Source organism: Tyto alba, unplaced genomic scaffold (genome assembly GCF_018691265.1).
Source record: "Tyto alba isolate M040663 unplaced genomic scaffold, T.alba_DEE_v4.0 Super-Scaffold_5, whole genome shotgun sequence".
Taxonomy (NCBI): Eukaryota; Metazoa; Chordata; class Aves; order Strigiformes; family Tytonidae; genus Tyto; species Tyto alba.
In genome coordinates this window covers 12,563,404-12,589,111 of record NW_024881326.1, presented here as the reverse complement: position 1 = coordinate 12,589,111, position 25,708 = coordinate 12,563,404, and the positions used below count along the sequence as shown (strand labels likewise).

Here is a 25,708-nt window from a genome sequence, read left to right as displayed (position 1 = left end):
AGAAAAAGCTGTGTGCACCAGAGGCCCCTCTGGATCATTTTCAAAGAGGAAACAAGGCTGAAATCTCTGCAGGCGACCAAGCAGCCTTCACCAACCAGCCCTGAGCAGCTCTAAGATGTTCTCCAGCCACCCAGGAAGCAGTGAAGGGGCTGTGCTGAGTGAGAGCACTGGGAGGGGACTGTGGGCAGGCAGGCAGATGTGTCAGAGTTTGCCAAGCTCTGGCATCCATTACTGAAAGCGTCTCTTGACATCTTGTGGGGAATGGAGACCAGACGTTGTTTTCTCCCAGTCCAACACAGATTTGAGATGCATCACAGCCTCACCCAAGCCACAGACATTTCTGTGCAGAGGAAGGGCTGGACCTCTATGTCCCAGCCAGGGATGTCCTGCCAGGTCACCACCCAGCAAAGAGTCCTGCTGCGGCTGGGGCTGCCTGGCCAAATCCTCCCAGACACTGGGGATGTTATTCTCTTTCATGGCTGAGCTGCTAAGATTGCCTGGTCTAGGTGATCTGGTGATCATGCAGCTATCTGTTGTCTCCAGGCAGACAAAACACATCCCTGCCATGCATTTCTAGTATAGTCCAAGCAGAGATTATTTTGCAGTCCAAAGTGTGTGAGGTGCTTCGATACTGTGCACCAACCAAATAAATTATGGGCCAGGGCTGCTTCTGAAACCAGCTTCTCCTGTGCTGGACCCAACCTGAGCCAGACATGGGGGATGTGTGCAGGTTATTGCAGCTGGGCAAATGGGCACCATTCTCAGGCAAAGTTGCCAGCATACAACAGAAACAGGCAACAGCATGCTGAAGAAAGCACCTGAGCAGGGACTGTGGTCAACAGTGAGCAAAGCAAATTCAGAAAGCACAGCTGAATTCCCAGCTCAGTCATGGAGCTAGAGCCAAGCTACCCACTGCCTCTTCTGCCTCAGTTTCTCCATATGTAACCAGGAGAGAATGAGCAGACTTAGACTTCCCTTTTCCATCTGTCAGGTTTCTCTTGTCACATTTCTCTCTCCTACTACATATTCCACAATTAATTGCAGGGCTTCTCTCTGCTTTCCGTATCTCTTGCTTCCTATCCACATTGTTACCAGCCTGTGTGTAGCTCACAAGTGCGAGAGGAGCCTGAATCCAAGGTATCCTACCCCCAGGATGAACTTAGGGCAGCATGTTTCAAAGCCATGCTCCAGAATCTCACTGTATGGCCATACTCTCCTCCCAGCCTGCTCTCTCCAGGAGAGACAAGGCTTGCTCTCATGAGTACTTCTCCTCCCAGGCTGCCTTAGCCACTGGGTAAGGATGGTCCAAAGTGCTCTGCAGATTCTCCTTGGTCAGCCAGGCAGGGCTATGGGGAGATGATGGTCCAAGCAGCATCTTCCAGCCTAGTGAGCACGTCTGTTGGTGCTGGATGCAGTCAGGCATGCCAAGACTTTTCTAGGCCCCTGACCTAGTCCATTATTTTCTCATCCTAATCTGATTTTAGAGGCTTTCCAGGGAACTCTGCAGATGAAGTCCGGGCCACAGGTTCCACCATGACCAGCTGCAAAACATGGCCCTCATAGCTGTCTTTTGTCTGCTGCAGGTGCTGACTGCCCTGATCTTTTACCATCACTGCAAAACTGTGGTATGATTTGGTACACTACTTATACAGAACTTGCTTAGCATTAGTAGCTAAACTTGCCGAAGCCTTAGGCTGCCAGTTGTGAACTTTCACCCAGATGTGCTGAACTTTTACCTAGTTAAGTAAAAAAAGGCTCCAGAGCTGGTTTGAGCTGGAAGATAAGGAAGCAAGGAAGGCTGCTACCATCATCAGCTGACACGGCAACCTTAGAGATAAGAGAAGAAACAGCCTGCCTAGAGACAATGAAGGGACACAATGAAGAACAGGAAGACCCCAGACCCTAATATTACTACTGGTCAGAACTGTCACGTGAGGGTCAGGGATCTTAGACTGTAAGGGTATAATTGCCCAGGGATTTCTTTGTTCAGGGTCCCTCTTTGGAGGCACCCAGATTGAACTGTTCTGCGTGTTGGATAAATAAACCACTTATTTACTCAGTGAACTGGCAACTCATCTTCTTTGAGCAGGAACCTTCGAACAGGGCGAAGCCCTGCTGATGGTGCCATAATTCCTGGCAGGGGGTGTAATTCCCTCCACAAAGCCCAAGGCCACCTCCCAGCTGGGCAGTGTGGGGCTGAGGGTAGGGCAGGAGGAGGATCTGGAACTACACGTAGATGGTGCAGAAGACTCCAGCAAGGTGACCCCACGTAAGTGCCCAACAGCTGCCACAGGAGAAAGACTGATAGGAAAAGCCTGCCCTGAGCAGCACTGACTGCCCACTCCAGCCACCTCTGGGTAGCAGATCCCCAGGTTTCTGCCTCTTAGTCCCCACCCACTTCACATACCTGCTGTGGAGGAGAAAGGGGTGGGCAGCTAGCCCTGCGGGACAGTCTTGGGCTGGAGACCACTGCAGAAACTACCCCAGGGGGCTGGAGTTTTCTGGGAAATTTCTTGGGAAGGATGTTTTTCAATGCTGGATGGGTGGGCACACTTCCCCTTGTGATATGGGGGCTCCCTGTCCGCTCTGTTGGCCTCAGCCCGCAGCAGACAAGGCACCCAGCAGCCCTGACAGGGGAACGCTCTCTGTGCTGCACCAAATGACCCTCTCATCCTCTGTGTATAGGGGTGCCTGACCAGGCTCACTCCTCCACTTGCTGTGCACACAAGTAAAACCAGTTTGCACAGAGAGCACTGGCTTTTTCCTGCGGCTAAAGTTCCTTATGGTGGCCCCAGAGTGAGGAAAGTGTGGAGTAAGAGGAGATGGATCCTGCACATCAGCACAGGGAAGAAGGCCTGACCTTGTCTCAAAATACACTCAGATCAAAAAAAAAAGGAGGGTTTCCAGTGTCTCTCTGCTCTCCCCAGTAGAGAGTTTTGCTGCAAGACTCAAACAGCTTCTGAGATCAGAGGGATTAATTTTGGCAGCATCGGGCATGTGAAATCTGAGTCAGGATTGAACATCCCCAGGTCTACCACCAGCAAAACCCCCAAGATGAGCAGCCCTAACCACTGCCTGTCCCACAAAGACCTGCTGGGATCATGGGCCCTGGCTCACATCCCTCTCCCATCACTTCCTCACAGTCACTGAGACACGTTTCTTCCATAGGCATCCGCTGGTCCTGGCTGGAACACTATCTGAGCAACCTGAGGTCTCACTTCTATGAGAACTTCTCACAGGCACTCCTGTACATCCTCCTTGTCACCCAGCTGATCCTGCTGCTCCTCTGCTGCCTCATGTACATGTGTGTTTTGCCCACTGTCTGGTGGTCCTTTTCTCTGGGGCAGATCTGCTCCTCTGGGTCATAGCTCCAAAATCCCCACTGCCATGAGCAAGACATGGTAGTGAGGAGGTGCACCTCTGGTCATCTGTGTAAGATGCAGCAGGAGAAGGTTTACAAGGGAGGATGCTGACCAAAAGCTAGTCCCCAGGCTATGAGGCCATAGTTAAAAATAAGTCGGTTTTTTTGTTTGTTTTTTTTTTCTTTTTTTTAAAAAAAAAAAAAAAAGAGACAGAGCCCCAGAGCAAACTTTGCACCAGAACTTTCTCCAAGCTTCCAGATTAGGGTATCCACTCAATAATTAAGCTTTCTGCCTCTGCATACAAAGTTGATGCATTCCCAGTGACATGGTCTGAATTCCCTGTGGGATGTGTTGGGGGCAGCTCTCTCCTTGCTCCCTGCCCAGGCTGTGCTGCTGGGGCTCTCTCTGTGTGCCACATCAGTGCCTGCAGCTCCCACACATCCTCTTCCCCGTGTCTCACAGCACTCTGGGCTTACGGATAGCCCAGTCAGGAGCTGTTTTATTCCCACAAGGCAGGAGACACTTGCTGTCAGAACAAGATGGGTTTTCTTTCTTTTTCAGCTCCTCTTATTCCCCTGCTTTCCCGTTTCCTTTCTCTAGATATTTACACCCTTCTTTTCCTTGTATTTCTTAGGGTAACTTTAAACTGAGGCAACATAGGGAACTCATCTAGCAGTAGTGTGGGAGTCCAGTGCAAGGAACCTCAAACCCTCCAGGATCCCAGGAATGACATGAAAAATCATTTCAATGATTACCTTAAAGAACATTCCACTAGAACTAATTGTCCACTGCCAGATAAAGCTCAGACTTCACCTGGGCTCTGGCATCAGTAAGACTCATAGCAAGAGCACAAAAAGTTTGACAACAGCCCTTCCCACAGCGCACAGCTCACAAATGCGGGGATCTGCCATCCCACCCGTGGCCGCACGAGTCGCAGGTGCACGAGGAGGTGGAAAACCCAGAACAGCACAAGGAGAACAGGGCTGTCCCCGAGAAAATCTGCCAGGGAAATCCCTGGGTCTCCTCACATTTGAGGCACCTTGGAGAACAGCATGCCCCACTCTGCACACCGGTGGGACCCCGGGGATGACTGCCGGCTTGGGAGAGCCAGGGATGCACTGATGCTGCTTTGGAGAAGTGCTCCCCGTGTCATTGCTGGGCCTCAGCCCCGGCTGTGAGGGGACAAAGCCTTTCTCAGATCCAGCCTCCAGCCCTAGTTTTGGCAACCGTGTGAGCTGGTGTGAGGGGTGCAGCCAACCCCCCCCCCCCACACTCCCCAACAGGGTCCCCTGAGCATCCAGACTTGCCAGCACCCTGCCTGGCGTGCACAGGCCGAACAGCTCTGCTAGTGCACGGGCAGCTCCAGGGGTTGTTCCCAGCAGAGACATGATGGGGAAACAGTTTCGCAGGGGAGGAGACACCCCACGCCACGGGCAGCGAGGCTGCCGGTGCTGATGGGCCGCCTGTGCGGAGACGACCCCCTTCCCCTTTCCCCTTCCCCTTCCCCTTCCCCCTTCCCCTTCCCCTTCCCCTTCCCCCTTCCCCTTCCCCTTTCCCCTTCCCCTTCCACTTTCCCCTTCCCCTTTCCCCTTCCCCTTCCCCTTCCACTTTCCCCTTCCCCTTCCCCTTTCCCCTTCCCCTTCCACTTTCCCCTTCCTCTTTCCCCTTCCCCTTCCCCACACCGCCGGGTTCCGGCCGCTCGGCACCGACCCGCTGCCGGCCGGCAGGCGGGGGGACGGAACATCCCAGCGAGGCCGCAGCAGCTCCGGGCCCGGCTCCGGCCCCCGTCCCCCCCCCGCCGCCTGGCTCCGCCCGCCGGCCTGTCCCCGCTGCCACACGGGCGGAGCGTGCGGGCAGCCCGCGGCGCTGCTGGAGCCGGGGCCGTGCGGCGGAGCCGGGGCCGAACCGCTCTGCTGGAGCCAGCGGAACCGGCTGCGGCTGCTGGCGGCGGCGGCGGAGCGGCGGCGGCGGCGGAGCGGCGGCGGGATGACCCTCAAGTCCGGGCGCAGCGCCAGCGCCGGCAGCATGCGGACAGCGCTCTCCGACCTCTACCTGGAGCACCTCCTGCAGAACCGGGCCAAGCCCGAGGTGAGCGGCGGCGGGAGGGCAGCGCCCGCCCTCCAGCCCCGATCCGCCACCGGCAACCCCCGGAGAGCGCGTCGCTTTCCGTCCGTCCCCCCCCCCCCCCCCCCGGCGCTCTCCGTTCCCCGCCGAGGCCGGGCAGGGAGCCCCGGGGTGCCCCACCGCCACCCCACCTCCCTTGCGCCCCCACTTCCCCGCGGGAAGCCCATCACCCTGCGCCCAGCACAGACCCCGGGGCTCCCCCTCCATCCCGTCCCTGCCGCCCACGCAGGAGCAGGGCCCCTAAGGCAGAGACCCCACGCCGGGCAGGAGGTGGGCAGCCGGGTACGTGCCCTGTCTGTGCTACTGCTGGTCCCCAACACGCCGGGAGCGGGGCTTCTCGCTGGGGGGGGACGTGGGGTGCCTTGGGGGGGGAATGGTCTGCCAGCGTGGCCGGCACAGCACGGCTGGGCAGGGAAGAAGGAGCTGGGTGCAGGGGAAGAAAGCTTCAGCATCCTGCCACGGGGGAGCTTGTGCTTGTTTTGCTGCAAAGTTGTAGCTGGTCTGAACTGGAACTGCCTGTCACATGAGCTGATTCAGCTGCTGAGCAGCAACCTCCGGGTCCCCGGCATGAGCTGGAGGGGGGGTGGTGGGTCTCGGCCCCAGAGGAGGAGGATGCAACCAGCCCTTCTCACACCTACCCTGGGGCAGGGAGTGGGCCTGGGGGTGCCCGCACACCCGGCCTCCAACGGAAGGGAGAGTGGGCTGCACCAGCTGTCTCGGTTCTGCTGGGAGGGCTCCTTCCCCAGCTGATGTCATTTGGGGTAGATTGGGTGCAACTGGGAGAAGGTCAGCAGTTCGTGGTGCTAAGCAGCTGGTGCTTTTCTCCCAGCAGGGATTTTCAGCTTTGAATAGGAGTCCGTGACAGAGCCACGGCATAACATGCCTGGGCTGAGGTTTCCTTGCAGCTGTGGGGAGGCTTTGAGAGCAGGGAGGAAATTTCCCTGAAGTGCTGCCCATCCTGTTGGACACTACAGCATCCAAAACAGGCTTGTCAGATCTGTCCCACACCAGTGGTTTATGTGTTTTTTATGGCTCAACCCTGGCAGAGCGCTTTAAAAAAAAAAGAGGAAAAAAAGCTTTTAAAGCAAAGTGATCAGGCAGCTGTTGAGAGGAGCTCTCCCATCCCTCTGTGTGCAGGATCCAGGCAGAGGAGCCTGGATATCAAGGATAAATTACTAATGGCATCAGGGTATGGAAAATGTAGGAGCTGGCATACAGCTCCCTGGCGTTATGGTATATTTATTCCAGTAGGGATAAAGAAAGAGATGGTGAACCAGGATCTGTTTGGGGCCTTTTAAGAGGAGCTCTGTAGGGCTGGCAATCAACTGGGGTTACATGTCCTGAGCTTGCCAGGCACTCATGTGCTTGTCCCCATGTTGTGTGCATGCAGAGATGGTGCTGGCCCACGGTGACTGTGGGACAGTAGGGACATTGCCCAGCAGCAGCTCTCAGGAGAGATGTTGGGTCTGGCTGGCAACTCCTTGGCTGGAATCAAACAGGGCAGCTGGGAGTTTTTCTCTTCTCCTTTTCCTTTCGCAGAGCCACGTGCTGGGAATCACTATCCTGCGTCCCTTCCGTGGTAGCAGGACATGCAAACCCTAGTCCAGTGGAAGCCGTGTCACTGCTAGAAAATGAGCCTAAGGGGAGGAAACCTCTTGCTCTCTTCCCTTGAGGCCCACCACATGATGCCTGCATATCTTTTTCTTATCTTCCAACTGGCAAATACTGATTTACTAAAGAGGTGTGGGCTTTATTCCCAGCTGTTTACCTGGTTGGCAGGGTAACCTTGGGCATGTCCCCTTATCAGCCGTGGCTCAGTTCCCCAGCTGTAAAATGGGCAGCGAATGTGACCTTTGTGAGTCTGTGAAGAAAAGGAGGGTACTTCTGGAGAGAGCTGAGCCTGAGGGTGCAGAGGGGACACACACTGCACTTCCCTGGGGGCAGCAGTTCCCAGCATCCAACCCACACCAGCTCCAGAGCAGACTAAGGCCACAGTCCCCAGGGACCAAATCCTGAAATGACTGTGGGCAGAACTAGTGGTTGAAAGCTGAGCTAAACTTATGAACTTGACCAAAATTAAGTGGGAAGGGCTGTTTCCAACTTTTTCATCTCAAATGTATTTTGACATGTTTCAGTCTGTAGCGGCTACAGGGAAAAAGCTTTTTTGCAGGGCTTGTTCTGGAAGGAGAGGATGGAGCGGCTGGGCAGCTCCTCAGGATTTCTTCTGTCATTGTTGTGGTTTTACTGACTCTCCCTTGGAGGTGACTGGTTTCACAAACACATCTGGAAGGCTGCATGAGCCTTTCCTGGTGGGAAGATGGTGCTTCAGCAAAACTGACTGTGCTCCCTTGAAAATCTAGCCCTTTTTCATTGCAGCACTCCGTGATCTGGAGTCAGTTTGAGAGCATGCAGAGCTGGTGGCATCTTCTGCTCTCCATGACCACTCGTATCCCTCCTATTTCTCTGTTCCCCTTCCTACTGTGACCTGTTGGTGTTGCTGAGCTTTTTCCCAGTGTCAGCATTGTAATCCTGTTTGGTTTAAATGCTGCCTTTTCTATTTTTTTTTTTTTTTAATAAAAAGCCCTGGATCATATTTCTGGAAGGGATTTTGGGTGAGGTTGCTCCTGCGGTTGTGCTGGCAGACCTGAGAAGGCAGTAGCCCCCAGCAGAAGGCAGGGATGAATTACTTCTAAATGTCCATGTGGCTCTTGCTCCCCAGCCTGCTGCAGCAGCCCTAAAGCAACTACAAGCTCAATTTTTTTTTTTTTTTTTTGGTAGTTTGCTCTTTTTACACACTGCTGTGTTTTTTAATCTGTACTGAGACTGTGATGCATATATCTGCTGGTTGGTGGGGAGGTGAGGTTGGAGCACTAGAGAGTGGGAGGAGAGACTGATGGGCCAGGACATCTCTGCGCCAAACAGTGCCCCAGCCTTCCTGCACACACCCACAGTGGTGATAATGTGAGGGGTGATGATTCCTGGAGGGAGCTGGGATTTTGTTGCTCCCTGTGGACAGTGGAGCGTGTTCTGGGGGAATCCTGGCTCCAGGGTTCCCTCCTGCATCTGAGCTGCTGTACTTTGGAGGCCTGCTTGTCAAAACTAGCAGCATCTGACCTTTCTCCACGTGCTTACCAGGAAGCCCTGCTCTTCTAAGGCTGCCTGATATTGAAGTCTCTTGGTTCGAGAAGCAAGGAGAGCCCAGGAACCAAACCACTGAACATGCCCCTTGCACTACAGTGCTTCTTTCCCCAAGTGCTGCTTCAGCCTCCTGCAAACAAGCTACCCAGTTAATGTTTGATTTGCCCAGTGGCACGCAGCCTGGCTGAGCCAGTGCAAGAGCAGGAGCAACCCTGGCAGACAGTGCTGACCCTACCAGGGGACAGGACGCCAAGCCCTGGGGTCCTTGCTGAGGACTGGGGGGCCGGTGACCTTCCCTCTGCCTTGGGACATGGGGCAGAAAGCTGGGATCTTGAAAAAAATGCAGGCAGGGAGCCGAGGTGCACCTCTTTGACCCACGGAGCTGGTGGCTCCTCTGTTCATGGCCACGTGGAGCAGGATTTGTGTGTGAGGATTTGTACCCTCACCAGCCAGCTGCAAGGCACCCATAGGGCCCAGACCAACACCCAGCAGCCCTATTGCACAGCTCAGCCCCCCCCAACCTCTTCACCCCACATCTGCCCCAAGGCTGGCACTAGTGGTGACCTAGCCTGGGACTGTGCAGAACCGGCAGTGGCCGGTGGCCACGGAGCTGGCTCTTAGCAGCACTCACAGATGTTTCCTGCAAAGCAGAGCGTAAGTAGCAGGGCCTGGCCTGCTGCCAGCATGACTTGAAAGGCTCTTGAGGTCACAGGCTACGCCAGACCGAGCTGGCCGAGAGCGTGGCGGCTGCCAGGAGAGTGCAGAGAAGGCGACCCAGCCAGCCCGCTCATGTGCACGGAGCGTGAGAGCCACGCACGTCTCCTGCCTCCGGCTTCTGGATGCCCAACACCGGGGTCCGAATCTGCCACCCCGGGGGTCCTGGTCCTCCTCGTGAGCCAGGCATTTTCCCACTCCCATCCACTGGCTGCCCAGTGCGGTCAGCAAAAGCCCGCACCGTCCCAGCGTGGCTCCGTTCGGAGCAGACAGAGCTGACTGGCCTTCCCCAGGCACAGCAGCGAGTCTCTGATGACAAGACTTGCTCTCTGGGAGTCACCAGGGTGACACTGGTGCTGCGTCAGCATCAAGGGCTGGGTGTTTTCTCCAGCTCTCAGCAAAAAGCAAAGGTCAGGGCCTGGAGGCTCAGCTGGCAGGGATGGTGGGGACAGTGAGGATGGGAACTCCCAGCCTCTGCAGCAGACTGTGCTGTGTCCTGGGTCATCGGGCTCTGCTGAGCTTAGAGGTTTGAAGCCAGGGATTGCACAGTGTAACGCTTTCCCAAGGCATGACCAAGATAAGTGTGATCTATGCTGACTCAAACTACCTCATGGGCACTTTGGCCTTGGGCAAGGCTGGAGAAGTTCCTCATCCTCTTCTTCCTCCCACCCACTGGCTCAGCAGAGCTGGGACAGCTAGCAGCTGAGGGCCGGCTCTAGGCACCCACACTGCTGGATCTGTGCCTCTGCCCCGCGAATGGCATGGTAGCAGTGTGTCCTGCTGGGGCTGGCAAGCCACGCTGGGGGGCTGTGAGTTGCTCTTCCTTCCACCCTGCAAGCCTTTGGCCCGGGCACTGCTCTGGGCTGGGATTCAGCCTCCTCCTCCACGTTTAAGCTGTTGACAGCCAGAGCCCACACGGTTGCCTTTTTCCTCTGAGGAGGTTGGCTGGCTCTTTTAGAAGTAGTTGGCTTAAAAATAAATCACGCATCTTCCCTGTCGCTGCAGTGTGGGCACACAGCTCCCCGTGCCCTTCCCGCCCTGGCCCAGCCCTGCCAGCTTCCTTTTGTCAAGACTGTGACAGTGCCTCCACGCTGGTCTGTCCCTCTCTGCCAGAGCCTCTTCCGCTGGCCTGGCTAGTCCTGGCTCTGGTGCCCCTGCCTTCATCTCCCTCCCTGCTTTTGGCCATTGCATAGGGCTGGGCCGCTGTCTCAGCCCGGCAGCACTCCGACACATCCCTACCAAAGCTATTTTTGTTGTGGTTTAGTGCTGTGGCTGTGCCCCACCAGCAAATGTTCTTCACTGCAGTTGCACCCTGACGAACCTCCCTGTAGCCTGGCTGGATCTCCCCTCTTGGCAGCATGGGGCTGGAGACCCTTCTCTGCTCCGGGCCGGGGCAGTGGGGTCACTGGAGCCCCGAGGCCCAGCGTTCGGCCAGGTGTTGGCAAGACGGTGTGTGGTAGGGAGAGTTGTTGGCTCTGCCTGGCTGAGCATGGTGTGCCACGTCGCTGATGCAGGACTAAAAGCCAGCAAGGACACTGCTGGGCATCCCTGCAGGTTTGCTGGCTGTGGCTCCCAACCTGGGTGCTGTGGGGAGGAAGGGTACAAGCTGCAAACTGGGCAGCAAAGCTGGCAGCCTGGTGTGAAGTGGGGCAGCCAGGAGGGTTTGCTTTGCTGCATGGTGAGGACTTGAGTGTGTCAACAAGGTCTGCAGGGGCCACAGATCAAAGCTGGCCTGGGTTTTGCTGGGCCAGCACCAGTTTGGGAGAGGGGGGAATTCCACTGTACTTGGGGCCAAACCGGTACATCTGTGAGCTGTGCGGAGATGTTGCCTGGCATGCCTGAGGTGGTTAACTGGACTGCACCAGGCTTTCTCAGACTGGGAGATGGCAGATCAGTTTGCAGTGTCCCTGCTGCATGGCAGGGCGGGTTTGGAGGTCTCTGCCTGGAACCCCATGCACCCTCCACCTGCAGAGGTGGGAAACAGAGGTTTCCCCATGGCTGAAAGCCCCTGCTTGGCTTCCCAGTGCTGGCCAGCATGAATTGGCCTGTAGCTGGGAGCTGAGGATGTGATCTGAGAGTTTCTGGCTGGCTTGGGAGCACGTTGCCTTCAGTGCCTGGATATGGATGTGGCTCTGCACCGTATTGATTGCCCATTGATGTAGATGAGGAAAGGTTGAACTTGCAAACTGAGCAAGAGCAGAGCCTGGCCCCAGTTCTCAGGGGTGAGTCTCAGACTGCTCTGTTCACTCAGCGAAGCTGTCCTGGGCTTTATGCTCTGCAACCAGCCAGCTGTGGGCCAAGTGCTGCTGTGACACACAAGTAGTGTTTGGGACTCGCTGCAGAAGATGATCAGCTGTGGACTCTTGACTTCTGCTACCTGTAGCTTTTCCAAAGTTTTCTTACCTCCTGTGTTTCCCAGGCTGGAAAACTGCAGATCAAGCCCACATCCACATCTTCAAGGGTGAAACTATTTTGCTCTTTTTCTTTCCTTGCTCTTACTGTCCTCTCCTCCAGCGCATGGGTTTCTCCTCCCCCTGTGCCCCACCTGCACTCCAGGCACCCTAACATGGTGGAGTAGCTCAGCCCCACAGCGGGGAGCCGGCACTCCCAGGCCCTGTTCAGGTGAAGCCCCTAAATCCCCGTCTTTGTTTTGCCCTGACAGGCCATCACTCAGTCCCCAAACGCCATGACTGAGGACATTTATACCAATGGCTCAGCGACTCTGGGCAGCCCCTCCCACAGCAACAGCCGTGAGGTGCGGAAGATACGCCTTGTCCAGTTTGAGAAGGTCACGGAGGAGCCCATGGTGAGAGCTGGCAAGATCCCAAAGCCCGGTGGCACCCAGGGGGGCGGAGGGGCAGGTAGAGCTGTGCCAGTGGGCTGGCCTCAGGGGAAGCAGGAGATCGCTGGAGACCTTGGCCATGGTAAGAAGGTGCTGGATCCTGCCTCCTGCCTGGGAACCTGGAGCGAGCCCCATCGAAGGGTGGTGATGCTTGTGCCAAGAGGAGCTGCAGCAGGCTGGGCTGGCCAAGAAGGGGACTTCTCCCCAGCCACTGTGCAGCCCACCATGGACATGGGCCGGGAGAGGACTTTGCCGAGAGTGCGGGAGCTCTCTCCTCCTGCGAGCAGTCATGGATTTTCCTGTCTTCCAGGGAATCACGCTGAAGCTCAACGACAAGCAGAGCTGCATGGTGGCCAGGATCTTCCACGGGGGCATGATTCACAGACAAGGTAATGCGGCCCTTGTAGAGGCAGTGTATGGGGTGCATGTCTGCAGCTGGTTTCTTTCTGTGCAGAGATAATGCAGCCCCACAGCATTGCTGGCTTTCCCCTGTAACGTGGACATCTGTGTGTGTTCCTCCACTAGGAATGTGTCAGGAACTCAGGACTTGATGGTGTCTCTGCATGGCTGTCATGTTAATACACTGGAGGTTTTAGGAAGAAATAAAGTGTTGGGGGAAGGGCTCTCCCAAAAAGGAACCGGAGACCGTCTGTCTCCGTGTCATGATGGGGTCACTGTAATGAGAGATGGATCATACCCCAGAGACCATGGGGGAGGTTCTTCCCATTCCTAAAGTGCACAGGTGGGACAGGCTTGCTGTGGATTGGCTCTGCAGACCAAAAGAAGGTGCCAAAAGAAATAAATAGATGTTGTTTTCTGGTTTGGGGTCTTGCCAAGGGGGCATGGAAATGAGATGTTCTGTACTTAGAAGAAGAGGCCCCTTTTCCAGCCCTGGATTCAAGTGGGAAGTCTGAGCTTACCCCTGCCAAAATAACACAGGACCCATTCCAATAACACAACGGAAGCCTGATTTATAGCAGTATATCTGAGGCTGTAATCTGACTGGGTATATAAACTGAAAACACACAGTCAAGAATGTTTGTGTTAAGGGCCCTGTAAGGAGGCTGTCATTTGGCTTCAGGTGAAGTGCTTGGGGTTGGGTTTGAATAACTCTGAAACAGGCACTTTGACCAGTCTAAAGCACTGAAGGACACACAGTGGAAAGCAACCCGATCACCTTCAGACTAGGTGAAGTGTGTATGTTGGGTGGAGGGGGAAGAATTCTTTCCCCTTGTGCTTTAGTCCCACGGGCTTTGGTGATGTGTGGCTCCACAGGCGTTGCCCAGGCAAATGCCACAGTGTCCTGGTCACAGCTTGCCCAGGGGGTCAGGAGGCAGGTGGAGCTGTGTGGTTTGGGTTTGGTGAGTGGCTCTTGTCCAGTCCTGCATTTTCATGTTTCTCCCATTGCTGGCAGGCTCCCTTCACGTGGGTGATGAAATCATAGAAATCAATGGGCAGAGTGTGAGCAACCACTCAGTTGACCAGCTGCAGAAGATGCTGGTAGGTATTTGTGTTTGGCAGGGTTGTTCCCCAGGAAGGACCCTGTTGGCCTTCAGATTTGCATGCTGGCTGAGCATTCACCCCCTCCTAGATACCAGAGCCAACACACAGCTGCCTGCAGCAGTGTGATGTGGCAGGAGCCAGGGCCACTGTGCCAGGGTGCTGTAATACGGCCAAGCACCAGGTCTCTGTACGCAGCCTTGGAGGTTTGTGCTTGCTGCTTGTTTCTGGCCTCTCGAGAGCAGCAGCGAAGGCCGTTGGCTGGGTCCCTGACATGTACTGTGTGTGGGGCTTGCAAGCCACCTCAGCTTGCCAAGGCTGGTATGCAACTCCAGCCCAAGAGCCAGCTGCTCTTGCAGACCTGAGCAGGTCACCTTGGTGCCATTTTCCTGCTGCTGAGGTCACAGTGATCCTGCCAGGCCCTTGCTAGAGCCAGCTTTGGACAGAGTCTCAGACCTGCCTTGGGTTCACACACTGAGGCCATCCTGATCCATGCCCAACATGTGGGACCTGGTTGGAGGAAGGTGGTGGTGGTGCTGAGGACACCCACTGGGAGCCCACTGGCCCTGCTGCAGTGCCACGGTCCTCTCCTGCCTGGTGGTGGGACATCCCTACTCCAGACAGCAGGACCAAAGAGGAGCTTGTCTTTGCCTCCCAAGAAGCATGGTTGGCCCAGGAGGCCACTCCAAGCCTCCAGATGTAGTTGTCCCCATGGGAGGATGTAGGTCTTGTGAAGCATGTGAGGCAACAGTGCATCTGGCCTGTGGCAGGCAAGGGAGTGCTGTGCCTCTAAGGTCACCAGGAGAGCAGGACTGAGAGACCAGAATGGAGGGGACAGATGGAGGGGACCTGGCAGAACCAGCCTCTCCTCCCAGGCTCCTCACTGGGGTAGCCAGGCTGGAGATGATACAGATCTCCATGTTCATTCTGTGTGCCCAAAGCCAGCCACTTGTAGGGCTGTTGGTGTCCCCCCCAAGGGGATGAGACAAACATGGCAAAGCTATGCTGCTGTGGCTCTTAGCCCAGCCCCAGCAGAGCTGTTTCTGGCCAGGCTGTGGTGTCCCCCAGCATCACAGCATGGCTGGCCTTTGCAGGTCTTGGTGCACAGCAGCTCCCTTCAGAGGTTGCTGCTGTTGGGCCGCCTCCAGGCACCACCTCCTCCAACTCTTCTCTCTCCCCTTCCTTTGTTCACTAGAAAGAAACCAAAGGGATGGTCTCAATAAAAGTAATTCCCAACCAGCAAAGCCGCCTCCCTGCTCTCCAGGTAAGTGCAGCCTCCAGACCCGCGGGCTGTGCCGGGACATGGCTGTGGGGCCATGTGGGGCCAGAGCAAGCCACAGGGCACCAGCACTGTGGAGAGAGCAGTGCTGAGCCAGGGGAAGGACAAGGGAATGGTCGCCTGGTCACCTTGTCTGAGCTGCTAGGGATGAAGGGACCTGTCCTGTGCTTACATTGCTGCAACAGAGCAGATTTTGGCCCTGTGTGGATGTATTTACGCAGTGTGTATGTAGGAGCGTGGGCCTGGGATGCCCGAGCCACAGTGGTACGTGTTTGGTGGTGGGAAAGCAGCGGCGTGTGCGCGCCAGGAAGCCCAAGAGAGCTTCCTGCCACCTTCAGAGCCGCAGCCCTTAGAGCCACATCCCCGTTACGGGGCGGGGGGGGGGGGGGGGGCTCTCACTGCTCCCCGCTGTCATTGATGCCTGGTGCATCAGCCACAAGGAGGGTGACGTAGGTCTGGATGCCGCCAGCACGCTTGTGAGCAGCGAGTGGGAGGAAGGAAGCGGTGGGGGAGAGGAAGGGAGCTCATTGCGCTTGCTGCCACTGCCGGGGGGGTGGGGGGGAGTGGGGGGGTGACGTGCTGTGGCAGGGGGTGACGCCTGCCTGGCTTTGCCTTTCAAGTCCTGCTGTGGTCGAAATGCTTGGGATAGTGGGGAGGGCTGGCTCTTCTGCCAAGACTTGAGTGTGTAGTGGCTGGCACGCTGTCTTGTCTCTGGGTGCAGGAGCCAACCCCAGAGGGTGGGAGCTGGGTGGGGATGGGATGGGGTGGAGGAGCCCATGTCACCCTCCTTACCCAGAGAAGCTGAAGTCTTTGAACATGGTGGTGAAAGCTGTCTGTTTTTTGCTCAGCCCATGCTGTCCCCATTCCAGCTCAACCAGCCTTGCACGTGTTTCTTTCTTAAACACTGGCCCATGTCTGCCCTTCCCTGATGCCCGTCTGCCCTCCCTGGACTGACCCAGCCAGCTCCAATTGGCCAGGCCAGCTCAGTGCCAGGGGGAAAAGTTACCTCTGAGAAAGAGAACACGGTTGCTGGCACATCCAAGGCTGGCCGTGGGCTCAGGCAAGGACACAGGGACAAACTCCTTCCCAGCAACAGTTGTCCTCCCTCTTGCTGTGTGCAGGGCCATGGTGGAGTCTGCTCCCCAGCTCACGGGCTGCTCATGTCTTTGCTTATTGCAGTCTGTCACCAAGAGTGGATTTTTGATTTTGTTTCAACTCCTGGATCCCCATGATCGCCCTAATTTCAGGGCCTGGCAGGCAGGACGGTGCAGATCCTGGCGTCACGATGCTCCCCCTGCCTTGGCTTGCCCCACAGCCTGGCAGCCAGCCATTCTGAGGCCAACCGAATGTCTCTTGAGGCAGGTCTGCTTGGGAGGATCCTAATGAGAAGAAGCACTGAGCACTCAGGGCTCTCGAGGTCACCTCCCAGGAACAAACCACAGCCTTTTGACATTAAAAACCAGGGCTTCTCATGCTGGAGCCTGCCCAGTACGTGGGCTTCCAACTCCAGAGAAGGGGCTGGCAGCAGGCAGGCAAATAACTTGCATTTGGAGCTGGCCCTTTGCAGTCCATGGGTGATGCTTGGAGCTGTCTGATGCTAAATCCTAATTGGTGAAAGGGAAGGTCTTTCCAAAAGTGACCTGGCTATGTCTGGTTTGGGGGTACCAGGCTGCAGGAGCAGAGGGCTCCAGGCAGGTGCCAGGGCAGTGCTTGCTGTGTGTCCCTTGTGTGTTTGTGTTGATGACCAGCTTCCTGGTGACAGAGAGTGCTTTCAAAACAAGCATCAGTCCTCATCCCGAAAGGAGATTCCACTCTTACTGTCTTCCATTGTGAGAGATCTCATGTCACAGCTTGATCCATATGCTGTGCTTTTCTGGCAGCGAAACGGACCCACATTCACGTCCTGCTGGCCCTGAGCCTCCAGCAGCACTGCTGGAGGACATACTGTGGGAAATTGTTTCAATGTGGAACAAGGCCTACCCTACCCAGGGAGGATGACTTTCCAGGCCTAGCCTATCACTTCTGAGGACAGGACATAGGCATCACCCCATGCGAATCCCTTTGCCCACTTGCTATGTGCTGCGTTTCTGAGATAAATAACTTGACAGGGTTGTGCTCAGGGGAAGCCTGCGTTAGCATGAGCATGAAGCTGGGCCTGATACTGCTGCTTCCCCTTTAGAAGGATGTTCTGACAGTGGCACAACTGCTGGGCAGCCTCAGGCACACTGCTGGCCCTGGGCCCAGCACCCTCCTGAGGGATCACAGAAGCCTCAAACAACAGGCAGCACCCATGACTTGTGGGAGACCCTGCAGGACTTTGGATCAGGACTGGAGGCTCCCAGCAGCCTGAGGCCAGGCCACAGCACAAAAAACCCCAGGAGGGGAATGAGGGCAATATGAGGTCTGTGCTTAGCCACAGCCTTACTTTGTTCCCTAAACCCTGCCTTTCACTCCCCATCCTCCATACCCTGCTTTGGTTTTGCCCCCACTCTAGTCCTGACCTGGTCCTGATCTTGCCGGGTGCGCTGGCCAGAAGCAAAATTGCAGCTGCAGCAGTGTTTCAGATGGGGAACTGCGTGCCCAGGCACCGAGAGCAAGTGGCAGTACAGAAAGTGCTGGGTGCACAAACATGGTCTGCTATCCTCCTGGGCATAGGTGACTCTCATCCATCCTTTTGCTCTCTGACGGTCTGTTCTTCCTGAACAGCCTTCCTGGAAAACAAGGTCTGATTGCGAAAGCCGTATGCTGTTTCTCTCTTGCCCTTGCAAAGATGCTCTGGGTCAGCAAGAGCCCAGGGGCTCCTGGCTGCCTGCTGGCTTCAGGAGGGCTTGAGGCCAGGGGGAGGCAGCAGGCTGGGCTGCCATGGGGGGAGGAGGCACTGTAGACTCCCTCCCAAAGATCTGAGTGAGCAAAAGGGACAGGGAAAGGCCACTTTCTCATGCCTTCCTGGTCCCCAGGGCTTTCCCAGCCCCAGGAGGGTGGCACTGTGGCCTGGGAAGCAGCAGCAGCTGGTTACTAGTTGCAGCTGTGATGAACATTGCAAGAGCAGCTGTTGCTGAAGAGGCCAGGACAGACCCAGGCAGGGATGGACACTCAGCTGGGGAGAGGCCAGGGCACAGCAGCTGGGGATTGAGATGTGCCCTTGCCTGGGGTCCCTGGGACATGGGACTGCTGGGCGCACCGTTGTGATGGCTCCTGTCTTCTGACCCCACTGCAGACCCCAGTTGCTGTGCACCGTGTTGGTCCAGGTGGTGGGACTCATCTCCAGCTGGGTCAGCTCACCAGTGCAGTGCAGCACCCTGGGGCCTGCAGGGGGGCTATATGTTGGGGTTCATGCACCAGCTGTGGGGTGGGCAGACCTGCTTAGAGGCAGCAGCTGTTTTACTGGCTCCCAGTAGGGCCAAGATGCTGTCCTCCCTCCCTCACCCACCACCAAGTCTCACTGCAGCTCCATGCCCAAGAGATTCCTCCAAGGCTTTGCGCATCTCCTTTTTCCCCACCCAGCCTCATGGCACCTGGAAGGCAGCAGGGGCTGGGGTCCCTCCTGGAGCAGGGACCTTGTGCAGTCCAGCTCTGCAGTCACTGCCAGGGGACGCAATGTGGGGCTGGGAGCTGGACACAACCAAGATCAGTCACCCTGCATGGCCATGCTGACTCTGGCCTGGTTTCTCTTTTGCAGATGTTCATGAGGGCGCAGTTTGACTATGACCCCAAAAAAGACAACCTGATCCCCTGCAAGGAAGCAGGGCTGAAGTTTCAGACCGGCGACGTGATTCAAATCATAAACAAGGATGACAGCAACTGGTGGCAGGGCCGGGTGGAGGGCTCCTGCACTGAGTCGGCAGGACTCATCCCTTCTCCGGAGCTGCAGGAGTGGTAGGTCCCTGGATTTGGCCAGAAGGGCTGGATCTGGGAGTGGAGAACAGTGACCATGTGCTACCAGGAATGTGACTATTGGGTAACACCAGCATCACTGCTGGGAAAAGGAGGCAAATGTCCCCTTCATCTGCCACAGGGTGAGCCTTTACCTGTCCCGGCAGCCACCCTGATCCTCTTGCCCTTGCATGTCTGAGGGACAATCCTGCTGCTCCCCCGGGGCTTGGGGTGACAGCTGGACCATGATGGTATCATCCTCTCTTGGCAGGCGTGTGGCAAGCGTCACCCAGTCCACTCAGAGCGAATCCCCAAGCTGTAGCCCATTTGGGAAGAAGAAGAAGTGCAAAGATAAATACCTGGCCAAGCACAGCTCAAGTAAGTGTGAGCAGGGCAATGGGCTACATCACTAGCCCTGGCCATCACTCCTGCCTCTGGGCAGGGGTGAGTCTGTCCTCCGTGGGAGTTAGACCAAATGGCCCAGCTGTGTTGGCAGTGGGACCCTGGGAGACTACCCCACAGCTGTCAGCTTTTTTGAGTCCCTTCTCCAAAGTCCTCATACCTCTCGGGTGGCCACAGCTGTGTCCCCACACAGCTCTGTAGTGCACAAGGCCGGGGCTGGCTCACGCAGGAGCTAGGCACTGAGCTTCTGTGCTGTCCTGCGGCGACAATCACTGGCACTCCTGGCCCCGAGCAACTTGGGAGGTTGGACTCCTGGGTCTGGCCTTGCTGCTGCCAAGCTGTGTCCCTTGTGGGGCAGGGAGCCTGCCCCTCAGCCACCCATACAAACACCCCATGCTAAGCATGCCCCAGGCCAGCAAAGGCGGGTGCCTGAGGACACGCTGGCTCCTAGCCCAGCCTGCGGCTCCAACCAGCAATAAACAAGGCTGTAAATCAGCAAGATAAATAAAGCTCCCCCAGCAACAAGCTCCATGCAGTGTCCTGCCACCTCCCCACCCAGCTCCCAATTCCTACTGTCCTGAGCAGAATTACTGAGCAAGAGCAGCCCTTGGCTTCTCCTTTGGTGGCTGCTGGTGCAGCTCCCCAGCACCTCCTCCACACCTAGCACACTGCTGAAGCTGCTGCCCTTTTCCCCAAGCAGCCAGACAGGGACAAGCTCCCAGCCCAGACCTGACTGCTCCCTGCGTTTTACCTGAGCACCTGGCTTCGGTCTGACGAGCACGCGGTCCTGCTGCTGTGGCTGAGCCAGCTCTGACCACTCGCTCTCTTGTTTCTCCTCTGCCCCAGTTTTTGACCAGCTGGATGTGGTTTCCTATGAGGAGGTGGTGAGGCTGCCTGCCTTCAAGAGGAAGACTCTGGTGCTCATTGGTAAGTCCTGTCCCAGGCATCCTCCACAGCACAGAGGCTGCATGCGGTGGGTCCCAGGGGGCACCAGGGCTGGACAAGGGCTGGGGCAGCACTGCCTAGTAAGCTCTGGGGAGCATTTCTTTTGCCTGCAGCAGTCACCAAGTAGGCTGACCTCCTCTCTGCGGCATCATGCCTGGTCTGGCACCTGCACTGCGATGCTGAGGTAGCATTAATTCAGGAGTTTTCAGCTCCTAAGTATTTCTATGGATAATTTTTATTAAAAGCAGCTCTGGTCTGTGCAGCTGCACCAAAGCAAGCATCGCCACGCTGTGAGTGCTGAGCACTTGCTGGTGGATCCTGTGGGCCTAGGAAGCCCATGCAGCCCAGCCGTGCTGGCCTCTTAGTGGACACCAGTCCTGTCTCCAGCTGGGCCTGGAGGTGAGCATGCCCAGGGCAGGGAGAACCTCTTCCAGGGCTGGAAGACACCATGGACCAACTCAGAAAGCAGATCCTGGGCAAAGCCCCAGGAGCTGTGCACCTTTCCTCAGACCCAGAGCTGCAGAGGGGCCCCAGCATCTCCTGCCAGGCTTCTCTGAGCCCAACTGCAGCATCCATCCCTCCTTCTCCACAGGGGCCAGTGGCGTGGGCCGTAGCCACATCAAAAATGCTCTGCTCAGCAACAACCCGGAGAAGTTCATGTACCCACCACCATGTAAGTACCCAGCCAGGGTGGAGGGCATAGCACAGGACATGCTTCCTCTCACCTCCTTGAGCCCAGGACCTTCTGACAGCACAGGAGAGGTGGGGAGATGTTCCTCCAGCACCACCAAGCCCCCAGTGTCAGAGGCCACCACCCAGGGCACTGTAGGGCTTCCCTGCCTGCTGTCCCACAGATGGCTGCAGGGCTGCTACTGCCCACATCAGAGAGACACCTCACTCTTCACATCCCAATGTCTCTCCTCAGGTTGGCCGAGTTCCCTACTTGTCCCAGGCAGAAAGGAGTTGAAAGGGGATTAGTACAGCCTAGTCTTGAGGTACACAGGTCTTCCATGCCCTAGCCCAATGCTCAGAAAGGGAAGGCAAGATACCCAGAGAAAATGCTGCCTGCTCCACTGTCCCCCAGTCCTTCTGGGGGCCAGCACTCAACATCTCCCTTCTTTCCCAGACACCACACGCCCCCAGAAGAAGAATGAGGTGGATGGGAAGGACTACTACTTTGTCTCCACCGAGGAGATGACCCGGGACATCTCAGCCAATGAGTTCCTGGAGTTTGGAAGCTACCAAGGAAACATGTTTGGCACCAAGTTTGAAACAGTGCACAAGATCCATCAGCAGGACAAAGTTGCTATTTTGGACATTGAGCCCCAGGTATGGAACAGAAGAAGGGGTGGGCAGGACAGGAGTTGCCAGATTGAACTACCTGTGTGCTGGCTGCGACTGTCCCTGCCTTCCCCAGTGCGCTGCCCACCTGCCCCTCCCAAAGGAAAAACCCAGGGAGCGCCGGGGTGGCGTTTCCATTCTGAAGACATGGGTGCAGTGCTGGTATTCCCTGTCACAGCACACACCCAACTGTGACAAGGCAGCCGTGGGAGTCGTGGTGCAGGGCCAGACAGGGACCCTTTCCCCTCTCTGACACCAAGCGTGCGGGTGCTGCTTTGCAAAGTGGCAGCTGCGTCCAGTAGCAAGCCCAGAGCAGGGCTGGGGATGCCCTTACATCTGCCCCGATGAGGTGCAGGGGGGCTGTGCTGGGACCCCTGCTCCAGCTTCACCCAACTGCCCCCGCCCGGGGCTCAGGAGTCTACCCAGAGAGCCCTTGGCCCCTTTAGCCCACCACTGCATCACGGACACCATCGCGCTGGCTGGGGGGCAGCGTGGGGCAGTGGGGGACAGGAGCCAACTGGCTGGACTTGCTCTCATCCTGGTAATTACACCCCTCTCTCCACAGACCCTGAAGATCGTCCGCACAGCCGAGCTCTCTCCGTTCATAGTCTTCATAGCACCAACAGACAAGGCAGAGCAGGTGGGTGGCAGGGCACCAAAGTTGCCCCCTCTGGGTGGGCTTCCCTGCCCATGGCAGGGGGTCAGGGAGCCCGCTACAGCAGCCCAGGGCTCTGTCCCTGCTCCACATCAGCTTCTTCCTGTCTGCATTGATTTCTGCGGTCCAGAAGAGCAGAACAACTTCCTCAGCCCAGATTTGAGAAACAGGAATTGGTGATTCCTGCATCTGTAGACTTCCTCCCCGATTGTCACCCCCCAGCAACCATCATCCCTGCAGCATAATCAGCTGCTAACATGTAGTGGGGCACACAGCCCAGCACAGCTGCAGAGCAGGAACATTTATCCTGCCATCAGCTATGCAAATGGGACACGCAAACAGCAGCTCCTTTCATTCTTTGCCTCATTAAGATGCTCATCCCTCCAAAATTAGGATGAAAGCAGCACTGATGCCGCAGTTAACTCATGCAGCACCAGGCACTGCAGGGCTGGCAGCCACACGCTGCCACGTCCCAGGAAGCCCCCGATGCAGGGAGCGGTGCTGGCTGCCCTGCCGCAGCCTGGACCAGCTCCCCTGGGGGCTAACATCTGCAGGGATGTTATGGGAGAACAGGGAAACCCACAGAGCTGCACTCCTCCTGGACTCATGGCCAGCCAAGTCCACCCCTCCCAACCTATTGGGGGTTCATAAAGCTTAAGATGCAGCGTTTGCAGGGAGGATATTTATGCAGCCTTCAGAGGAAGCATCGTACAGGCATTTATAGACACATTAACCTGCAGAGGATTGTGAAGCCAGATGCAGCAGGCTTGGGGGGGGGATGGGGGCAAGTGTCAGGGCAGGAAGGGCAGTTAGGAAGCCTGCTGCCCCCACCTCCATGCCCCAGCACCCACCACTGCCTCCAGACAGGAATTAACTCCTGCCGCAGTGGGCAGGGCCAGCCCCACTGGTGCAGGCACTATATATAGCTAGCTGCCGCAGCTCAGGTAACTGCTTACTAGAAGGGATGCAGCAGAGCCAAACTGTGACCTAGCAGAGCTCACCTAACCCAAGCAAACTGCTTATTGCTCTCCCCTCACAAGAGCTGCAGAGCAGCACACAGCAGAGCTGCAGGGAGCACAGCACCCCAGGCTCATCCCCCCACCCCCCAGGCACAGAAGCAGGGAGCCGTTTGCATTTCAAGCTCTGTTAGGGAGATGATGAGGAAATTAGTCTGGACTTTGCTGTTGAGAGCACAGCTGCCCCCAGGAACACACTCGGGATGACCCGGCTAGCTGAGGAGCTCTGCAGACTAGCCACAGCAGCAGGAGGGGCAGGCAGCTTTACTTTTACTATTAAGAAATTTAACTTTATCCCAGCCAAAACCAGTAGAGGGAGGCTGGTACAGCTCTGCCGGCCAGCGCTGTTCCAGTCAAAAGCCAGCGGGGAGGGACCATCCTGCCGGGATCCTACCTTGAAACCAGCCTTAGGCCTTGAGCTGGCTGCACTGCATAGCACAGTAAGGAGCAGTCTGCAGCCTGGTGAACCGTTCTCCTCCCAGAGAGCTGCCACAAAGCATTTTAAAGATAAATACGAGATCAAACAGGTCTGGCCTCACTCTAGCAGGTAACCTAATGCTCCCAGCATTGCATAAGAGACCAGCAAAATCCCAAGACACTCCCAGAGATCACACAGCAGCTCCTAGCTTGTCAAGCTGCATGGATGCTCTGTGCTCCAATACTTAGCAACCACTTCAGTTTTGGTGGTGGGAGGGAGTTTGCCTGTTGGTGTGGGCTGTGAAATTCCCCTCCTCCCCAGCCCCTGAGCCCTCTCTCCCATTTCTCGCAGTCAGAGGCTTTGCAGCAGCTCCGGAAGGATTCAGAGAGCATCCGGAGCCGATACGCACACTACTTCGACCTCTCACTGGTCAACAACGGGGTAGAAGAAAGCCTTCAGCTGCTGCAGGAAGCCTTTGAGCAGGCCTGCAGCTCTCCACAGTGGGTACCTGTCTCATGGGTCTACTGAGAGGGCATCCAACCCCAGCCGCTTCCCATCAACCATCCTGCAGCCATGGGGAGAAACCTTCTCAGCTTCCCCCGATCCACACACACCCCAGCACAACTCCCTCCCTCTGCTGCTCCATGGACATGGTCTCAAATTGGTTGACACACACACAGGGTGTCTGGATCTCCTCTCCCGGGGGAATGCAAGACAGGGGCTGCCCAGGGGGTGGCTGCCTCCCACAGCTCTGCAATGCAGTGCCGAGTTAGTGGTTACAGCAGAGCCCAGGGCACCCCGTGAGCTCCCCACCTCACTGCGCAAGGGAAAGCACAGTCCTGCTGTAGCACCCAGCCAATCTTCTCTGCGCCAGTCCCAAGGGAAGTGGTAGAGCAGGGGCTTTCTAGGCAGATGTCCCCTGCCATCGCAGGGGTGCACACTGTGCCACAAACACCCTGGAAGACTGGCTGGTGTCTACGAGGCTTCAAGGAATTCCACAGCTTAGGCTTCACACAGACCGCACCAGAGCTCCTACAACCAAGGGTTTCCCCCTCACACATGGGGAAGAGCAGAAAAAGGCCAGCATGGATTTGACGAAGCTTATGGATTTGACAAACCCTAACCCGTGGAGCATTCCACCCCCAGGGCAGGTCTCGCTCCGTGTTCCGAGGTTGGAGTTTTCAGATTCACCCTGTGCAACTGTAGTTGTAAAAACCCAGTGTATTCAGATTCTCACCATGCAGCTTGGATTGTTACCACCTGTCCAGAGAAACTCAGCAGCAGCTGAGGAAGTCCCACAGATGAAACCCCAGAGGGACAGTTCAATGGGTAAATAAGATCCAGCCACAAGTATGTTGCATGCAGTAGAAACAGTGTCTCTACAAAGATCATCCAGGCATGTTTTCCAGAGTCTAGGGTATCTCACATGCCATATGCAAACATGAGCCACCCACACAAAGGAGTCCCTTTTTCTGCAGGAGTGTACTAACGCACAAGATCTACCATGACCATGTCCAGGAAGCATCACCATGGCTCCTGGGCAAACCATAGCCATCATTTAGGTGAAAGAATCCCATTTGTGTGTTCAGCAGTCAGCTAGGGGAAAGGGGGAGAGGGTTAAAAAGTCTTGTGCAATTTTTTAAGGATGCCAAAAATAAAATCTGTTGATGTGCAATAGGGACTTTTGTTCTGATCCACTGCAGGGAAACACTGAGCAGCAATAAACATGTGCTGAAACACTGCTGTGACTGGTATTTTACCTCTTATGCTGAGCACTTGCTCACAGCTTTTAGTCTGCTCCACCTCCCTGACCCCAACACACTCAAGGTTAAGCAGGCCAGGACCAAACAGCCTCTCCAGCCTCCATCGGACCTCTCCAGCAGCTCACTCCAGCACAGGCAAAGGAGGAAAGAGAACACCCAGCACATATCTCAGTGGGTTTTACAGAAGTGGAGGGTGGCCCCTAAGCACCCGTGAAGTCCTGACCAGCAACAAAGGCCCCTCTAGTCATGGTCCATGTCAACACGACTGCTCCTCTGCACCAGCAGGTTCTTCAGGAGAGCAGCACAAAGGCTGGGCAGAAGGGGCAGCCTCTTACC

The 25,708-nt window shown here is 56.3% G+C and overlaps 1 protein-coding gene across 1 annotated transcript; it reads left to right on the top strand.

The window, feature by feature from the left end:
• The first annotated feature begins 5,040 nt into the window (after positions 1-5,040).
• Positions 5,041-25,350, top strand: MPP1 (membrane palmitoylated protein 1). Its single transcript, XM_042807213.1, has 12 exons — positions 5,041-5,450; positions 12,001-12,144; positions 12,491-12,569; positions 13,595-13,680; positions 14,876-14,944; positions 18,639-18,835; positions 19,104-19,210; positions 20,081-20,161; positions 20,772-20,852; positions 21,306-21,508; positions 22,086-22,160; positions 23,961-25,350. Exons 1-12 carry the CDS (start codon positions 5,349-5,351, stop codon positions 24,135-24,137), a joined length of 1,401 nt encoding a protein of 466 aa, XP_042663147.1. The 5' UTR covers positions 5,041-5,348; the 3' UTR covers positions 24,138-25,350.
• Positions 25,351-25,708: the final 358 nt, after the last annotated feature.